The sequence below is a fragment of the Trichomonas vaginalis genome, chromosome III, assembly GCF_026262505.1.
Source record: "Trichomonas vaginalis G3 chromosome III, whole genome shotgun sequence".
In the NCBI taxonomy this organism is placed as follows: domain Eukaryota; phylum Parabasalia; order Trichomonadida; family Trichomonadidae; genus Trichomonas; species Trichomonas vaginalis.
The window spans coordinates 8018099-8037369 of record NC_067205.1 but is presented as its reverse complement, the minus strand read 5'-3'; the positions used below and the strand labels follow the sequence as shown (position 1 = coordinate 8037369).

General features: G+C 34.8%; 10 protein-coding genes and 1 pseudogene across 11 annotated transcripts, besides 1 other annotated feature; 9 read left to right on the top strand and 2 right to left on the bottom strand.

Moving 5' to 3' along the window:
• Window positions 1–19271: part of a mobile genetic element that runs on past both edges of the window.
• Window positions 4202–5990, top strand: TVAGG3_0662480 (annotated as a pseudogene). The gene has a single exon. A coding segment is annotated over exon 1 (1789 nt).
• TVAGG3_0662470 (integrase core domain containing protein family) lies at window positions 6345–7145 on the top strand (the record flags this gene model as incomplete). The annotated part of the gene is made up of 1 exon (XM_051242058.1): window positions 6345–7145. The coding sequence occupies one exon, from the start codon at window positions 6345–6347 to the stop codon at window positions 7143–7145; it is 801 nt and encodes a 266-aa protein (XP_051088645.1).
• TVAGG3_0662460 (KilA, N-terminal/APSES-type HTH, DNA-binding family) lies at window positions 7307–7735 on the top strand (the record flags this gene model as incomplete). Its single annotated transcript, XM_051242057.1, has 1 exon — window positions 7307–7735. A coding segment is annotated over one exon (429 nt), but the record flags the coding sequence as incomplete, so codon positions are not given.
• On the top strand, window positions 8546–9103 carry TVAGG3_0662450 (organellar and viral DNA polymerase type B; the record flags this gene model as incomplete). Its single annotated transcript, XM_051242056.1, has 1 exon — window positions 8546–9103. The coding sequence occupies one exon, from the start codon at window positions 8546–8548 to the stop codon at window positions 9101–9103; it is 558 nt and encodes a 185-aa protein (XP_051088643.1).
• Window positions 9967–10794, top strand: TVAGG3_0662440 (KilA, N-terminal/APSES-type HTH, DNA-binding family; the record flags this gene model as incomplete). Its single annotated transcript, XM_051242055.1, has 1 exon — window positions 9967–10794. The coding sequence occupies one exon, from the start codon at window positions 9967–9969 to the stop codon at window positions 10792–10794; it is 828 nt and encodes a 275-aa protein (XP_051088642.1).
• On the top strand, window positions 11545–12236 carry TVAGG3_0662430 (organellar and viral DNA polymerase type B; the record flags this gene model as incomplete). The annotated part of the gene is made up of 1 exon (XM_051242054.1): window positions 11545–12236. A coding segment is annotated over one exon (692 nt), but the record flags the coding sequence as incomplete, so codon positions are not given.
• TVAGG3_0662420 (organellar and viral DNA polymerase type B) lies at window positions 12289–14297 on the top strand (the record flags this gene model as incomplete). The annotated part of the gene is made up of 1 exon (XM_051242053.1): window positions 12289–14297. A coding segment is annotated over one exon (2009 nt), but the record flags the coding sequence as incomplete, so codon positions are not given.
• Window positions 14887–15462, top strand: TVAGG3_0662410 (organellar and viral DNA polymerase type B; the record flags this gene model as incomplete). The annotated part of the gene is made up of 1 exon (XM_001294656.1): window positions 14887–15462. One exon carries the CDS (start codon window positions 14887–14889, stop codon window positions 15460–15462), a length of 576 nt encoding a protein of 191 aa, XP_001294657.1.
• Window positions 15609–16466, bottom strand: TVAGG3_0662400 (uncharacterized protein; the record flags this gene model as incomplete). The annotated part of the gene is made up of 1 exon (XM_001294655.1): window positions 15609–16466. One exon carries the CDS (start codon window positions 16464–16466, stop codon window positions 15609–15611), a length of 858 nt encoding a protein of 285 aa, XP_001294656.1.
• Window positions 16491–16823, bottom strand: TVAGG3_0662390 (uncharacterized protein; the record flags this gene model as incomplete). Its single annotated transcript, XM_001294654.1, has 1 exon — window positions 16491–16823. The coding sequence occupies one exon, from the start codon at window positions 16821–16823 to the stop codon at window positions 16491–16493; it is 333 nt and encodes a 110-aa protein (XP_001294655.1).
• On the top strand, window positions 16869–17299 carry TVAGG3_0662380 (uncharacterized protein; the record flags this gene model as incomplete). The annotated part of the gene is made up of 1 exon (XM_001294653.1): window positions 16869–17299. A coding segment is annotated over one exon (431 nt), but the record flags the coding sequence as incomplete, so codon positions are not given.

Genomic DNA, 19271 nt, shown 5'->3' with positions numbered 1-19271 from the left:
TTCAATAGCTTTCTCACCTCCTACATACTCTACCCAGTGTCTTGGATATTCATAAGTATACTGACTTTCTTGAATTTTGGTAGGTTTCATCATAACGTGTTCATAGTATATCTTTATACTCTTGTCAGTTAGACTCGGTGCTATGTTCTGAATATTTCTGACTTGCATTTTTAATGGAGATAAAATGAAGCATTTAATACATGACGTAGATGAAGACATGAATGAAACTACAGACAAACTTAACTCTTCTCTCATTCTTCCTTTCAGTAAGGACTATGAGTTCTGTTCAAATGGTGTTTATTTCTATTGTGGAAAGATGGGTCAGGAAAGACATTTAACCTCATTCGTCATATACTCATAACAGAACGTTTAGGAAACGACTCTTACTATGACCAAATCATTATATCAGCAACTTCAGACTCTATGGACTCAACAGCGAAAACATTTATGTCAAAAGTTCAAGCCTCTGTCGTTAAAGTTCCAGATAGTGAACTCATTGAATTTCTTCAACGTTACATTCGACGTAAGAGGAAATATTATGCCATCGTTGAATTTATACAGTCAGGAATGCAAAAGACTTCTGAGGAGATGGAAAGAATTATTGACAAACACCACTTACGTCAGTACTCAGGAGTTTACGATATGAAACGACTTACAAACTACATTCTGTCAAAACTTTCAAAATACCCCTTCAAAAAATACCCATCAAACACTCTGCTCGTTTGCGACGACTTCGCTGGTAAAGGTTTAGTGTCAAAACCAGACTCACCATTAGCTAACATCATTACTAAAGTCAGACATTACCACTTAACTGTAGCAATACTTATGCAAACATGGAGGTTTTTAGCTTTAAACATAAAACGTCTCATAACTGACTTCGTTATCTTTCAAGGTTTCTCACGTTATGATATTGAACTCATTTGGAAACAGTCAGGTATAACATTACCTTTTGAAGAAATTTGGGAAGCATATAAGTCTCTCATCTCTCCTCGTTCATACCTTGAGATTCATATCATGACTAATACCATTAAAGTCAAAAATATTCCATGGGAACGACCAACATTGTTTTAAAGTTTAACCTTCAATTGACTGATGGTAAACAAATTCCATGCATCTCTGTCGCCATTTCTGTTAATATTTTTGCTGTCATTCATATCATCCACTTCCCCATCCGTTAGCTTTTGAGGATATGCGTTAGAATAGCTGTTCTTAAATGAAGGCTTTTCACCTTTGAGAGCATAAACTCTATAACTTTCTGCATACTTTATGTTTGAACCTCCTGAGCCATCGTTGACATAAATTTTTATAGGCTTCCACCCTTTGTTCATGTTCCTGCTTCTTCCCTTAGCTCTTTTGTTCAGTAGTTCTACATCTTTATACACAGCTCCTGTCTCAGTGAATTCAACAATATTTTCATTCGTTAGCTTTACATTCAAACCTTGTCGAGTATATTGTTCATTTCATACATATAAAAGGTTTTATTCTATATGAAATGAGAAGCAAATCCATCTTAGCTGGTGCCGTTAATGTTCCAATTGAACCAACATCAAATGTTGACTCACGAACGACAAACAATATTGTCATAAAAACTATAGTTCAGAGTGTTTGAAAGAACCAGAACCAGAGCTTGAAATCCGTGAATTTAAACTCAGCTTCAAACGCTAACGCTACATCAGATGTTAAGTTAGAGTATCCACCACTGGACCAAATTCTTTCAAGAGAAGCCAACGACAATCCTTACACAAATGTTCAAACAAATCCTTCAGATAACGTAGACCATTACCTTCTTCAGTTATACCAAACAATTTTACTCAAAGACGATAAGAAGCTTTTTGACAAATCTTATAAGTAAGAACCAAATAATTCTAACAAAGGAGGACCTTGAAAATGTTATATCACGAATAACAGGAAACAATGTGTCATTGACTATCTCGACCCTGAAATCGAATGCTGTGGTCAAACTCCACTATTCATGAAAATAGGTAACATCCGCATCATTGAAACACCAGGAACTACAGGAGTTGAGTTTAGTAGTATAAATATTCGAACGAGTATACAAAACTATCTACTGACTATAAGCTTTGTTTGAAATATGTTTTAGTAAATTAAAGCAGTCAGGACCTTCGGTCTTGGCGCTTTGCGCCGTCAGTCAAAAAATTTCAAGTTAGCAATTTGTAATATCTATCCAAAACTTCTTCAACAGTATCGAACTCATCTTCATAATGCAAACCTAATCTTATTGACTTGGTGCAGTTTTCACTAACACAATATTTTTCTGTTCTCTTGACTGACATAACTAACTCATTTGTTTCATCAAACAGCAACAACCAAAGTTCATGACCTAATACATAACATTCATACTTTATATTTTTAGCTCTGAGTTCTCTTGTAAGCTGTTGCATTTAATATTTTCTAAAAAGTCAACTTCAACAGTCATTCGCACTGGTGCCTTCAGTTCTACAGGCTCTCCTTGAAAGTCAACAAGTCTGAATTGCATGTCTTTCAAATTATGAGGACTAATGCGAACCCATTTACCTAAATGAGTTGCTATGACAGGAACGTTTGGAATGAACACTGAATTGACTGCATAACAGAAGGATTTATATTCTACTGAACCTTTACTATTAACTCCTGAAATACCTGTGACATTAGCTATTTTTAGACTCAATGTATAAACACATTACCATAACATACGTATGGAACAGATTTCATCTCAATCGTTTTGTCAACACTTTTCAAAGGAAATGTCATATGGTATGCAACCAAAAGAAGTTGTACTCTATGACTCATTTTGTATCTTAAACTCTTTCGCGCTGCTGAACTTCAATGTTCCCTCAGAAGAGAGTTCGACATCTATGTTGTCAATAGTTTCTTCATTTATGAGAGTATCTATGACTCCAGCAATTTTATCTATTCTATACCCAGCTCTGTTAGGAAATGTTATAACACTTCTTTTGTCATCTATTTCAATCTCTATGAAATCTGTTTCATCTGTTATGACAAAAGTTGCGATAGTATTGAAGTCAACAACTCTGAAAGCAAGCGCTTCATTCTGAAGACCTAAGTTTGTTTGTAGCTTTACTGTCCCGTATTCGTTTGGGTCTGTACTTTGCAAATAGAACAACATTTTATTCTCATTAAAATATGACTATTGCTGCATATGCGTATGAAACAAATGAAGCAAGAAGAGCACATGAACTAGTAAACGAAAACTCAACTTTAACCATTGAAGGCAATGATTTAGTCATTGACGATGGAAAGACTAAAAAAGTCATTGATTTCGATACTTTTAACACTTATGACCCATCCATTACAATAAGTAAAGTTCCTATTATAAATGATGGAACGGTGCAATATATAAATTCTACAGTAGATGCCTCATTAGTGAAAGTATTAAATGTTCTCATTGAATTGTTAAAGAGCTTTCGATTTGACGGCAACATTAAATGCCTAAAGAATTTAGTCATGAATGAGAAACAAATTCTTGGCGTTGCTGGTAGCAGTAATGATGTACACCTTATGACATTAGAATATTATAACGAACATAAAGATGAACTGAAAGGAGAGAAGGGTGACACCGGACCTCAAGGACCACAAGGAATACAAGGAATACAAGGAATACAAGGACCTCAAGATGAAAAACGGTTTGGATGTGAAGATGGAAAGGATGGAAAAACTGCTAAATCATGGATATGGAACCTTATAAATACTGGTTTAACAGCTGCTTCATATGGAGTTCTTCAATACCAAATCGGAAAGATATGGGCAGTACTTGGTGAAGAAGTTTTAGATGACGTTAAAAATGCTTTGAACTTCATTTCAAATGGTTCGGATACTATTAAAACTTTATCTGGTTGGATGCAAGAAACAAGGAGTCAAATAGATACTGTAAGATGTATAGCAAACAATGCACGTACGGGATTGGATACTTTACGAGAAGCACAAAATACACTAAAGGAAGCAAATGATATTCTTGGCTCAGTATCAGACATGCATGAAGATTGGCTTAAAGGTATTGGCAAATCTTTAAAAAATCACAGTCAGTCTATTGCTGACTACAAGAAAAGTATAGATTTTTTACATAGTGCTATGGACGTACATGATGGAAGCATAAGGAACTTACTTAATGCTAACAATAACTTACCAGGAACTATTAAAGCATTTATAAAGTCCTTTGTAAAACCCGGTGCTCTAACATTTAGAGAGCAAGAGCATTGAAGTCAAGAGATGCAGAAACTCCAACAGAACCTACAGAAGGAACTGAAACAACAGAAACTCCAGAAGAACCACCAAAACCAACAGCTAATGAAATATTGTTCGAATATTTTCCAAGGTACTCTGTTCTCATTGCATACATTCAAGAAATACTTAAGAAAGCAGACTTGACTTTAGGAGATGATGAAAGTTCTGTATATCTTTCGTTCCAGTTTCAACTAGCAGAACTTTTGAGACAGATATGCTTAATGTATGACAACATCTCTGATTTCACAAGATATGATGACGACCATGACCCCGAACACGGTGAAGAAGAAGTTTTACAAACATCCATTAAGACAGGAAAGGTTTTAACTCAAAGTCTCATTATTGACACCAAAGATGGCGAAGTGGACGTTCTTCAAGAGCTGAAGAAAAATACTTCTTCGGGAGGTGGTGGTAGGCATGAACTTGAAATAAATGAGATAGAAGAGAAATTAGCCGAAAAAGCAGATAAAAACCATGTTCATTATATAAGTTCAGACGAACAGATTATAACGGACTACCATGGATATTTAACACAGGATGAACAAATAAGCACTGAAGATGTTAATGAAAGAAGATATAAATTCATTCGTGCTAAAGGTTATGACATACACTGTACTGTACAGTATGACACAGGTAAAGCACCAGAAGCATTTGGTTATAACGATGAAATTTATGCTTCATACTTCTTTGTTAACGGTGTATTAGTTGAACCAAGATTTACTTTGAGAGTTAAGTCAAAAATAACGTTTGAAGATGCTATTAAAAGTAAAGCTGACAAAGATGAACTTGACGCAATGAACAAAGTTTTGAAATCTCATAAACACAACATCTCCGATATAAATGAACTTCAAGCTACATTAAATAGTAAAGCTGACAAGAACCATACACATAAATCCTTCACTACTGTTAGAGCAGACGACATAATATTGAACTATGATTTGGGTTCAAGTGCACCTTTAGAGAATCCGAGTACAAGCGTAAAAGATACACTAAACTCCTTAAATAGTAAGTGTATGAACATTGAAGGTCATGTCAGAAACTTTGAAACACATGAACTACCAGCAATGTTAGATAAAAAAGCAGATAAAGAACATACACATAACTCCTTCTCAACTGTTGCTATAGAAAGTATTGAAGGAACGGTTGGCGGAACTGGGGATGCATTATATTATAAACCTCCTAACTTTCCACAAGGTTTAACATCGAATGAAAACATAACAACGAAGAAAGACATTAGCTGTAAAAATGTTTATGTCATGGATGATGAAAATAATGTTAAATTCACTGCTCAAGATTTATATGATAAGAAAGCAGACAAAACAGAGCTTCAAACATTAAAGACTGAAATACTTCAAACATTATATCCTGTTGGTTCTATTTATACGTCAATGAACTCAACAAATCCAGCAAGTGTTTTAGGTTTTGGTACGTGGAAGCAGATTGTAGATAAATTCTTATACTGTGCTAACTCTTCAAAGCAAACAGGAGGTTCGAAGAAAATTACTGAAGCAAACCTTCCACCGCACACTCATACAGGAACTACAAACTTTTCTGGCGACCATAGCCACTCATTAAGAGACCACCCATTATACAACTCAGAGTATGAAGCCGGTCATGATGTTTTATCTCCATCTTATAACAATTCAGCAAAAAAGACTTTTCGACAAACTGAACCGGGAGGAAATCATGTCCACACTTTCACAACAAATCCAACAGGCTCGGTGCAGATTATATGCCACCATTTGTGACTGTATTCGCATGGTACCGCGTTCAATGAACGCGCTTGAGCCTAGAATAAAATCTTTAACTTTACATAAATGAGCTTGAAAGAAGTATTCGAACAACATCCATGGAGGTCATTTAAGAAGTTCAATGAAGCTGCAAAGAGTTGGGGATTTACTAACAGAGCTGAAGTGAAAAGGTTCTTTGACAAAAATGTTGTACATCAAACAAAAATAAACCCTTACGACTACTTTTTACCAATTTACTCCAACACTCCTGACGCATACCATTTTGACACTCTCATTCAAAGCAGAAAAGGAGGACATAAACCATTCCTCATCTTCATTAATGTTAACACTCGTAAAGCATATGCATATCCAATGAGGAATAAAGGAACTCATGAAGTTTTAAGAGTTTTACAAAAGTTTGTAGCAGAACATAGCCCAAGTACTTTAACATCAGACCAAGACAGTGCATACCTCAGCAATGAAATCACAGATTTTCTCATTAAGCATAACATAACTCACTACACTACTGAAGACCATAACCATAACATACTCGGCATCATAAACCGCTTCATAAGAACGCTCAGAGATTTAAACCAAGAGCGAGACTTTACCGAAGAAACAATGAAACATTTTCTCGAAGTATATAATTCCTCAACACATTCTACAACAGGACATACACCAAATTCAATGATACAACAACAAGAAGAAAAGTATATACAAAAGAAACGAAGCCAAACACAAAATATCAGAAATTCAACACAATTTACCCTCATTCCTGGTACAAAAGTTCGTGTAGTTCTTGACGACAAGCCGTTGACAAAGAAACGTTTAAGGTTAAGTAGAAACTATTATATCGTAGACTCTACGCAAGGTAATGGATATCTTATAAAAGCTGCTGACGACTCTATTGCGTTTTACCCTCGACATAAATTAGTTGAAAGTAGTAATGGCAAACTTGCTGAAACCATTGACGAAGCAAAGCGAGGAGTGGTTATTGAAATACTTGGCTATAACATAAACGATGACACTTATAAAGTAAGATATGAAGGAGGCGTTGAAGATGTTATACCATCTAAGAACTTGAGAGAGTCAAAGTCAACACATCTGGGACCATTAGAGCGGGAGTACTGGAAAGACAAAAATAAGCCAGAAAGAATAAGAAAATTCTTCTAAACTTTTTCATTAGATGTAAATCAGACATGAATAATGTTTAGGGTAGATGGTTAGATCTAACCTCATTTCTACCCTCACGAATTTTCATGAATTCCTTAAGATAGAAAAAATAACACTAATTTTTTCTAACAAATTTTTTTATTTTGTATGTAAGAACAGAAATGTCAGTCGAAGCAAAAACATTCACGAACAAATCTAATGGCGAAACATTCACAAAAGGCACTTATAACGGTATTGAAGTCTTACGTAGAGACAAGGATGGTTACATTAATGCAACAAAGATGGCAAGAGAAGCGGGAAGGTTAAACCATTTAAACAGATTTCTCAATAGTACTAAAATGCAGGAAATTCTTGAGTTTTGGATGAACGAATACGGTCAAGCCAAAAGTGGCTCGACCTCAAAACAAGCATTTTATGAGCTTACTAAGGGCGTTATAAATGAATTCAAAGGTATTTACATACATCCTGACCTCGTTCATTTTGTTGCTGAATGGTGCTCTGTAAAGTATGCATTTTATGTCAAAGATATTATGGACTCCATAGACAAGAAAGTTCATGAGAAATTAGATGACGAAGAACTTGAAGATACAGTAGAGAATGCAAAACATTTGTTTGAAGAAGAAGTTAGGAAAATGCATGAAAAACAATTAGAACATGAACGTGAGATGTGTTATGGTTATAGAGATTCTCCATACTAACTAGACCAATGGGAACAAGAAGATTTAAAGAGAGAATTTAGAGAATATGAACTCGCTAAGATAGCATTAGAAGCTGCAGAAAAGAAGTTAAAAGTTTGGGGTCGTTTTGTACAAAAATATTGTGAGTAAATGAACCATTTATTTTGTCATAAACGACTAAAAATAATGTTTAGGGTAGAAGGTTAGATCTAACCTCATTTCTACCCTAGCCGCTTTGCGGCTCTGACCTTTGGGTCTCATGAATTTTCATGAATTTCCTTAAGATAGAAAAATAACGCTAATTTTTTTCTAAGAAAAATTTTTATTTTGTATAAAAGATATGATTTCAACAATCGGCACAACAACAATTCAAACAACTTCACCAAACTCGCTAGTCATGAATCCAACATCTATGTTAGTAGAGATGAAAAGCTTCATTCCTTCTTCATATAGTTTTGTAACAGAAATACAAAGAATAAAAGCAAGAACTTTTAACAAGTAATTTAGACTGTACCGCACAGGATGAAGAAAATGAACAGTATCTTTTATGAAATGCAGGACATTATTGACCATTTACCCAAATTGCCTGAAATTCAGCAGCAAAAACTAACTATTCCTGAATTCGATGAAATTGAAGTGAAATCAACTGACTCAGTAGAAATAAAGAAGTTCATACGTAAAGTAAACTATGAGTTTCTAGGATATCATTGCAACCATAAAGTTATGGACAAAGATTGCGACATGGTATATAAGAACATCTCTGACATATATAAATCGGGGGAGTTTAAGACATACGACAACTTTGTTTCATTAGCTGCAAAATGTGTATGGCAGATAAGAGATAAAGATAGAAGAGGTAAGGTATGGAATGAACAGATAAAACCAACTGCTTCAGATTTAAAGAAAACCATTGACGCCTTGGTTGTTTTAGCAGGTAAGGTTTCAGAATATAACGCAAAAATGAACCCGCAATGTTCTAAATGTAAGGCAGCAATAAGGAAATATAACTATTCAGTAAAAGAGATAGAAAGAATGCGAAACGACTATGCAGACTTAAAGAAAGAAGCAGAGAAGCCGGTAGAAGATAAAATGAACATGTTAGAATTTCTGAACAAAAACTATCCAACTGCTGACGATTTCCTTCTATCTGATGTCAAGAAGAAGTATAAAGAAACTTTCGGTATCGTTAAAACATTCGATGTACTAAAAGAAGAAATAGAAGCTACAAAACTGTTTAGAATCTCACGAATTCATAACGTTTACCATGTAAAACGGTTATAAATAATGAGGGTAGAAATGAGGGTAGAAATGAGGTTAGATCTAACCTTCTACCCTAAACATTATTTTTGCTGAAAAATGACCAAATTTCATGAATTTCATTAGTTAGAAAAATAACGCTAATTTTTTTCTAAGAAAATTTTTTATCTTGTATGTAAAGACAGTAATGTCAAACATTGAGTTTGAAACAGTTAGAAAGATAGACAATGACACCAAAGTGGTTAGAATTGGTGATTTAAACGTAAGATACTGTAAGAAATACAACAAATATTCTTTGTCAGACATTATAACACCATCTGGAAAGAAAACAAAGGACTGGGTTAGAATTGCTTCTACTCAGAAAATTTTGACAAGAAATCCTGAGCTTATGATATCGGTAAGATTCTATGGAACTACAGCATATCTCATTGACAAAAGTCTTATACCAATAATTCTTCTATGGATTGACCCAGTTGTTGGATATAACTTCATAACTTATGGTTCATTCGATACGGAACGTTGCAGTGAAGGCTTACTTTACATCGTTCAGAAATCGAAGGACTTCAATACAAAGAGATATAAGATAGGAAGAACATATAATATAACTCAAAGATATGACTCTACAGTCAATAGAGTCAAGGTTGTGTTCGTTAATGATATGAGAGCTGCAGAAACAGAACTACTTGAAAAGTTTGAGAAAATGTATGGTGCTCCCATGAAAGGTAAAGAAACGTTTGAAGTAGATGAGATAGATAAAGCTATAAAATTATTTGACGAAGTTGCTGAAAAATACATGTAAAGCGTTTATTTTTGGTCTTTTGTGAAAGTCAGAAAATAACACTAATTTTTTTCTAACAAATTTTTTATCCTGTATATAAGAAACAGCAATGACAACAACAGAGAACACAACAACAGTTATAGTCCATGAAGCTATAAATGAAGAATACGAATACATACAGTTTAACAAACAATTGAGACTCATTCGTTCAGTCAAAGACGATATGTACCAAATGCAAAGTATAATGAACGCTCTTCGTTCTACAAAGCAAGCATATCATTGGTTTGAAAACCAACAGACAAAAGAACTTTTAGAAGAATTTCCTCATATGATTGCTTCCCTCGGAAAACCGGGGGAAGAGATTCCGTACGAAAATCGCAAGAATTTGGCTCCTGGTTTGAAAGGTTATTATGTTCATAGACTTTTAGTAAATGCTGTAGCAATGTGGGCTTGGCCCCGTTATGCTTGTTATATTTTCATGATGTTAGATGAACTATATAAAGCAGAACGTGGAGAGATGGAAAAGAAACTTCAAGCAAAAGATGAAGTCATTGAATCCAAAGACAAAAGCATACAGAAAAGAATACCGCGTTCAGTACCAAAAGGAAAGGAAAAGAGTTATAAGTATATGATATATACTGAAGAGTTGGAAAATGAAGAAGATAAAGATATGGTTATGTTACATTTAGTCAGAAGAAACAACAAGAGCTTTTATGACTTAGCTAAGATATATAAATCTGACAGAAACTGGTTCTATCGTGAAAACTTACCGATTTCAATGACTCCGAATGAGCAAATAAAGGAAATTGTCAAAAATACTCTTCCTCAAACACACTATGACATCAAAGGTTGCACAATACTTACATTCAAAGAAGACTTAACATTACTGAAGGAAAAAATAACAGAATATTTCGATAACTTCAAAGAGGAAGAATGAAGTCATGACAACATTAACGATGAAGTCACGACAACATTAACGAAGAAGTCACGACAACATTAACGATGAAGTCACGACAACATTAACGAAGAAGTCACGACAACATTAACGAAGAGAGAATGAGGTGAAAAAAGAGGTGAAAAAACGGGTGAGATCTCACCTCTTCACCAAAAATATATTTTTGCTTAAATAGCTTCAGGGTCTATTTCTTCAACCATTTCACTTCCTTCGTCAATGTCAATAGAAGCTTCTTCAACCTTTGGTAAGAATTTCTGTATAACATCTTTGTTCGTTATTGTCTTCAGAGATGAAGGATAATATTTCACATTTGTTTCACCCTTCTTATATTCTTTCTGTTCGGAAAGATTTAAAGCAATATGAAGAAGTCAATGTTAGAGTTCTTTATAACAGTATAATGAGTATCTTTGACATTCACGAAGAAACTCTTTTGTTTCAAAACTACTGCTAACTCTTGTGAAGTATAACGTTTGCGGTCAATGACGATAGCTAATGGTCTGACATACTGACCAAACTTAGATTCTTTCACAAACTTCTTGTTAAAGATAACATTAACATTTGAAGCATTATTGAACTCATTCTTGATGGCAGTAGCGAGAGCATTGTATGAAAAGAACTTGCAATCTTGCATGTGTTTCATTAAAATAAAAAATATTAAATTATTTTGAAAAATAACTTTAAAAAATCTAATCTAATTTTTTCAAAAAATATTTTTTTTATTTCCTACTAAAGATGTATCGGAAGTTGTCTAAGTTAGAACACTCGGAAATAAAACAACTTCTAACAGAAGCTAACATAGAAGTAGCAAAACATTACGCAACAAACAAAAAAGCACTCGCTGACATCCTCAATGACTACAATGGTGCTATAAGTTATGATAGAATTCATGAGTTCATAAAGCCGCAACGCGGCGAGGACGAAGTCCATGCAAGAGCATTTCCTTTAAATGACGTTGCTATTGACTTATATCATAGACGTTCAGTACCTCATGAAGTAAGAAGAGAAATGTTTGACATAACAAATGCAAACGTTGGTCATACTCGTAAAGCTCTTTCACATGATGTTCGTCAAGAGATGTTTGAACTTACGAACTCAAACGTTGGTGAAACAAGAAGAGCTGTACCTCATGAAGTAAGAAGAGAAATGTATGACATAACAAATGCAAACGTTGGTGAAACACGAAAGAGAGATGACACACTGAAACAACAGAGAAGAGAGATGTTTAAGAGCGCTATAGAACAAGTTCGCAAAGCTAACGATGTCATTCGTTCCATTGACGACAAACCAAAAGAAGGTGAGAGATGGTTAAAGAAAGATGAAGAGAATAGGAAGAGAAATGTGAAGTCAGGCAGTAGACTCATTGACTTTAACATTGAAGCTTTAGATGAACCAAACAGAGACTACTTACACAAACATTTCGGTAAGGTTTTCATGAGACTCTTAGAGAAGATTAAAATAAACTCACAACAAAGATGGATGGTATGTTATAAACTTGGTGGAAAGTATGAATGTTCTACGTTAAACCTCAATAATATTGGAACATTACTACATCAGCTCTTGAAGGAGAACTTTATATCAGAGATAGAAGCAAACGCTGCAGGTATTGTTGAAATGCACTATGACTTCTTCTTGACAAACATAAAGAATCTTACTGAAATAAAGATGTATGATTTAACAGAATATGAAGGCTTAACGATGTCAGATGTTAAGAAAGGAAAGCCACAGAAGCGACCATATAGAGATGAAAGCACACTGACAAATGACCAGAAAGCCATTTTGGAAGCTCTTAAGCAAGCAGGAAACCCAGCACTTATAGAAAGCTTTTGGAAAGATAATGGTGAAAAGAAGTTTTATAAGAAGAGAAGCGGTCAGTTCTGGAAGTATCTTTGCACATTACCTATAAATCTTGAACGCTACCAAATCTTCAATGAACTGAACAAAAGAACTGCAGCACTTATGACAGAAGACAATTGTTTCGTTTATGCTTGCATTCAGGCTGGAGTAGATGGAGAGACTATTGACCACATGAGAGAAGTCATTCGTGTTAGAGACTTTCCTCAAAGTAAAGTACAAGAAATTTCTGATGCAACAGGTATAGCATTTAATGTTACCATTGGTTATTTCGACAACTCCAAAGATAACAGAATAATTCACTACATACCAAAAGAATGTGAAACTGCTCGAACTATTGACTTACTTCTTGTTGAAGACCACTACATGCTAAATGAAAGATTACCAATGACAACATATTTCATTCGCAACTATATAGAAATCTTGAAGGAGTGTGGTGGAATGAACATTGAGAAACAAATGAAGATTTATACAAAGAGAGAAGATAAATATGTAGTTCGTTATGATAGAACAACACCGTTATGGGATGTTATGAAAACATTGTGGGAGTGCAAATATTTCGAACCTATTTCTTATGGAGACCTTTTCACATATACGACTGACTTATATAAACAGAACCTTGCACCATTTAAAGACTTGTCATATTCTCCTAAGTATTGTGTTCGACTGAAGGAGAAAGCAGAGTCAAAAGAAGTAAATAAAGCTAAGTGTAAGTTCATACCTGAGCACGTTTTCTTTGCTGACTTTGAGTGTAGCACAGACGGCTTTCATAAAGCCTTTAACATCTGTTACGACAGTGAAGATGGTTCAGTGAGTGAAAGCATTTGGGGTCAGAACTGTGCAACAGAATTTTTGGAACGACTTCCTGACAAGAGTTTAATATATTTCCATAACCTCAGTTATGATATAAACTTCATCTTAAGACACATGACAGAAGTGAAAGGAACTCCCATCATTAAAGGTTCACGAACAATGCAAATAACTGGCTTATATAAAGGAAGGGCAATTATTATAAAAGACTCTTACAGTGTTATAAATAAGAAGCTTAAACTATTTCCTGATATGTTTAACTTACAAACAGGACCGAAAGAAGTATTTCCATACAACTACTACAGCAGTACTTTGCTCATGAATGACAACAGAACTGGTGTCATTAGTGAAGCATGTAAGTTTATCCGGGATGCGGATACATTCATGAAGAACATAGATTCCATCAAAGGTTGCAGAATAGATGAGAACCACTTCGACTTAGAAAAGTATAGCACATTTTATTGCAAACAAGATGTAAGAATTTTAAGAGAAGGTTTTGTTAAGTTCCGCAATGACATATTGAAAGAATTTGATTTAAACGTTTATGACTACGTTAGTATTTGTTCAATTGCTAACAAATTATTTGAGAACAGAATGTACTTCCCGAATGGAAATTTATATGACCTCTCAAATAAACCAAGAGAATTTATTTCACGCTGTATTCAAGGTGGAAGATGTATGCTGTCAGATAACATTAAACAAAAGAGCGAAAAGAAACTCATTGCTGACTTCGACGCTGTTTCATTATATCCATCAGCTATAGCAAGACTTTATACTTTAGAAGGTATTCCAAAGGTTATGAAGAAAGAAATGTTAAGCACAGAGTATCTCATGAGACATTTATTCGATGACGACCAAAAGGAACCCAGTGGTGAAAAGTTTATGTCTGGCTTCTTTGTTCTCATTAAGATAACAGAGATTGGAATACATAGACACTTTCCTTTAATAGTTTGTGACCCTGAACTAAATCCAGAACTTAACGTTCCCAGAAGTTCAAACACTTGCTGTTTAATGTATGTTGACCATATAACATTACAAGACCTCATAAAATATCAAGGTGTCAAATGTGAAGTGTTGCAAGGATACTATTACGATGGAAACAGAGATATTAGAATAAGAGATGAAGTAAAGGAGTTGTTTGAGTTAAGGTTAAAGTATAAGAAAGAAGGAAATTCTTTGCAAGAAAATATAAAGCTCATTCTGAACAGTATTTATGGCAAAACTATTCTATCTCCTATTGAGTCAAAAATAACCATAGTAAATGACAAAGATGCTATAAGATATGCCATCAGAAACTACAACCATATAGTGAAGTTCGAAGGTTTGGATGGTTCAGATAAAACTATTTTCAAGCTAACGAAAAGCATTTGCAGACACTTTAACTTCTGTCCACTTGGTGTTAACATTCTGTCTATGTCGAAGAGAATAATGAATGAAGTATTCTGTACTGCTGAAGATATGGGACTTCAAATATTTTACCAGGACTGCGATAGCATGCATATTTTCAATGAAGACATACCAAAGCTTGCAGCAGAGTTTAAGAAGAGATACGGTCGCGAACTTATAGGAAAGAACCTTGGTCAATTTCATTCTGACTTCGCAGAAATAACACCTGGAAAACAAAGTTTAGCATACAAGTCAATATTTTGTGGAAAGAAGACCTATATAGACTTACTCACTAACGATTTAAATGAAGTTGCATTCCATGCACGTTGCAAAGGTGTCAAACAAGACGTCCTTGCTTTAACCGCTAATGAAATGTTTCCTGAAGCTATACAATGCTATTACAATGAAGATAAGAACATTCACATACCTGTTGGAACATATGACAAAGACTCTGAGTTCAGTTTAATGAAACTTTACAAAGCACTTCATGATGGTCAAGAGATTGGATTTGACTTATGTAAGTCTTCTAGTCCTTGCTTTGCTGAAAAGTTTAACTTCTCAATAACGACTAAAACAAGCTTTATTCGTAAGTTGAAGTTCTGAGGTCATTTATTTTTGTCAGCAATGAGGTCATGAATGAGGTCATTTATTTTTGTCAGCAATGAGGTCATGAATGAGGTCATTTATTTTTGTCAGCAATGAGGTCATGAATGAGGTCATTCGTGATAAAAATAAAACTAGCGTAGATTTTACAATACTGCGATGGTAGAGTTTAAGAGTTGTGCTTCAATGTAGAGACAGTCCTTATGGTCTGGAGGTAGCAAAACAGGTGCTTTATGGTCATGAGTGGAGAACATGTCTATCCAAAACTCACGATTGAAGCCAGTTAATTTATAGTATTTAGGGTTAGGAAGTGGTGAAGTTCTTGTATGACCAATGAACTCATTTTCAACTCCCTTACTTAAGTTTGAATATAATATAGCTTGCTTTCTATCCCAAATACCTGGAAATCTAATTTCGGAAAAATCATTTTTCCTCGGAAGCATTGCATCATAATTGAAAACATTCTTGAAATCATCACTTGGTTCAGAGATTTGAAATCTTATACGTAATGGATTTTCTTTCTTTTTAGCGACTTCATTGAATGGTGAGAATACAATGAATTGACAGTCATGAGTTCCATCAGCATTTGCTACAAACTCGTAATGAAAAGCTATTAATCTTTCTACAATTCCTTCTTCTTTCAGTTCTGCAAGAAAATCACGTAAAGGCTGTAAAGTTTGTACTTCAATGCTAAACTTCTTTTGAAAATTTTCGTAAAATGTAATTATACAGTCTTCTAACGTTGTATCGTCTTTAAAGTATTTGTATATGTGAATGTTTTGGGCGCTTAAAGACTGTTCGTCATTTTCTATCTCGACTTGAAGTATAAAGTCAACCTTTCTGAAAGCACGTGTTATATACATAGATGTTATGCCAATGTACTTCTCTTCATTTATGTTCACAATCCAGTCTGTTGAAAACTTAAACGTTACTCTGTTCCCCTTTATTTTGACGTCAGGGTTTTCACTACTGAACGCAACAGATAAAGGTATTTGTCTATACATTTAATTCGGATAAAAATAAACCATTTACTCTTTCTTTGCTTCAGCTTCTTTAGCTTTTGCTTCAGTTTCTTCTCTAGCTTTTGCTTCAGCTTCTTCTCTAGCTTTTGCTTCAGCTTCTTCTCTAGCTTTTGCTTCAGCTTCTTCTCTAGCTTTTTTCGCCAGTAGTCTTGGGTTCTTTTGCCTTCCAGCAGCTAATGCAGCAAGTTGTTTTTCACTAAGTTTTCTCTTTGGTCTCTCTGGCTTTTGTTCTTGTTTTTGTTCCTTCAGTTCGGATAAAATTTGCTCACGAATTTCTTTCTTCAATGCTTCAACATCTATGACCTCTTGGGTCTTGTCCGTGGGGCTTGTCTGAGTCATTTGACTGCGGATAAAAATCTAACTTAAAACTTTAACCGATGTAAAATGAGCTTGTCAAAATCAGAACGAGAGTCTATTATATTAAATGGCGCAAGAGGAATACAACATCCTTTCTATTACGTAAGTCAGAGTAAAGATGGTAAAATATACGTAAGAAAAAGAAAGGTTCCATTAGCGAATGCAGAAAGCGACAACATTAAGGTGCATGGCAAGGGTGAAGTCCACAAAGCCCATATAAAACCTTCTGTTCAAACCGAGCCACCAATAGAACCAGAAGAAAAGAAGCCAGATGTACTTTCAATAACAAACCAAGAGCTTATTGCAAAGTTCGTGAATTTCATTGAAAAACAAACCGAGTCAAAGAACCCTGACCCACCAGTGAAAGAAGTTGAGACAAAAGAGAATGTACAGTTCATTGAAAATGTCAAGAAACAACTTCCACCACGAATGCCAAGAAGAAGAGTGAGAATAATGAAGTAAATAGATATTTTTATCTGAAGTAAATACATGCAGAACGAACAGCTAAACGAATTTACTCCAGCAGAGCATATTCATCAGATTCGCTCATATTTCGATATCATAGACAATGCAGTTCAAATTGGTGACACTAATAGAAAATATTCTGATGCAAAGATTCCATCACAACCTGGAACTGCTAAAGATAACACATGGGTAACATTCAATCTCTCACCTCCTGGTGAAAATATGTTGAACCTTTACAATACATTCATTACGTATAAAATGGAAGGTCAATTTATTGTAGATAAAGAAATTGGTTCAGGTTCCGATAAAACAAACCCACCAGGATTTTGGATTGGTTTCGATGACGCTTTCTATGCAGTTGCTGGATATCAAATCCTTGCAAATGGTCGTATCGTATATTCTCAAGACAACGCAAGAGAAGAAGCATATATAACTTCAAACTCACAAACTACCGAACAAATAAAGAAAGTAGATGTTTTCTCAAAGACTTGACATGAAGATGTATGGAGTCATTCGGGAACATGCAGAACAGGACAAATTGTTAGTGGTCCAATTACAGCAGGAAAATCATTTGATTTTAAGCTTCGTTTAAGAATTCCTGTTAGAAGATTCCTTCCATTAGAAGCTATTCGATTTATTCCAGCTTTTGCAGGAAACATTCAGCTTAAAGTAAAGTTCAGTAGCGACGCCTTACAATGCACATCTATATCTGTAAATGATATCATTGCTTTCAATCCAACTCTTAAAGTTGCATTTGCTTCAGATTCAAATCCACCGACAAATAAATTTGTTCCATGGAATGAACCATTCACTATGATAACGAAGGCAGTAGAAGCTAGTGGAACAGTTACTATTACAACTGTAACCCAGCAACTATTTCGAACAAAGATGGATTTTAATGAATGTTTCATTCATCCAAAGTCATTCTCTTTAGACCCTAACATTTATACAGAACTTGTAGAACATTATACAAACGAGGCTTTATGTTTTCCTGTTAAAGTTATGGATTGGATTCCTATGGACGGTTCATTCTCAAAGAATACAGATAGTTCAAGTGCAACATTTACAGCAGCTTATACGCCTATTAATGTTAAAAGTATTTGGGCACTATTTAGAAAGAAAGACAACTATTATGTTAATTTTGAGAACCCTAAGTTTAAATATCTTCAGCTTTCCATGGGAGCTTATGGAAATATGCCTGCAGAACCTGAAAAATCATATGGACCTGTATTTTATGAAATGGTTGCGAACGCCTGCAATACAAACAATGATATGATAGGATTTAATGAAGATGTTATGAGGTCATTGGTGGATGATGGTAGTGTGGAACATAAATGGGATAGCTATGACAACACACATTTCTTATGTGGTTTTCCAACAGAAGTGGACTTTTGCTTCCAGCAAGGTCAAACATCTACTGCTCCAATAACATACAAATTGTCTGTTAAAGGACCTATTGAACTAGCAACTGAAAATGTACCAAAGCCACTTATTGGATTTATGAGGGATTGTTGCTTTGCCATTCAGGTGCGTGCTAATGGAATCCCCATAATAAGATTAGATGACTATAACTTAACTACGGACGACAGTGAGGAATAAAGGATGAACGTTTATTTTTAAAGCTTATAAATGAGTTCTTCATCAAGCTCTCGTGAACCTTCACCATCTATGAAACAAACTTTACCAAACGATTATGGAGCACCTATTTAATATTTCTTACGAGCTGCACAATGGCAAAGAGCAGTCTCACCAAGGTTAGGTGTTCCACCAGCTCCTGTCAAAAATAGCATTTGGTCAAGTCCTTATATAAGATATGGTCTCCCACTAGGCTTGCTAGCTACAGCAGTAGCAGTTATGATGTTGAAAAGAAATAAAGCAAATGTTGTAAATAATACTGAAGTAGCTGAAGTTAAACAAACTCCAACACCTTCGCCAAAACCAACGCCTTCACAAGCAAAACCTTCA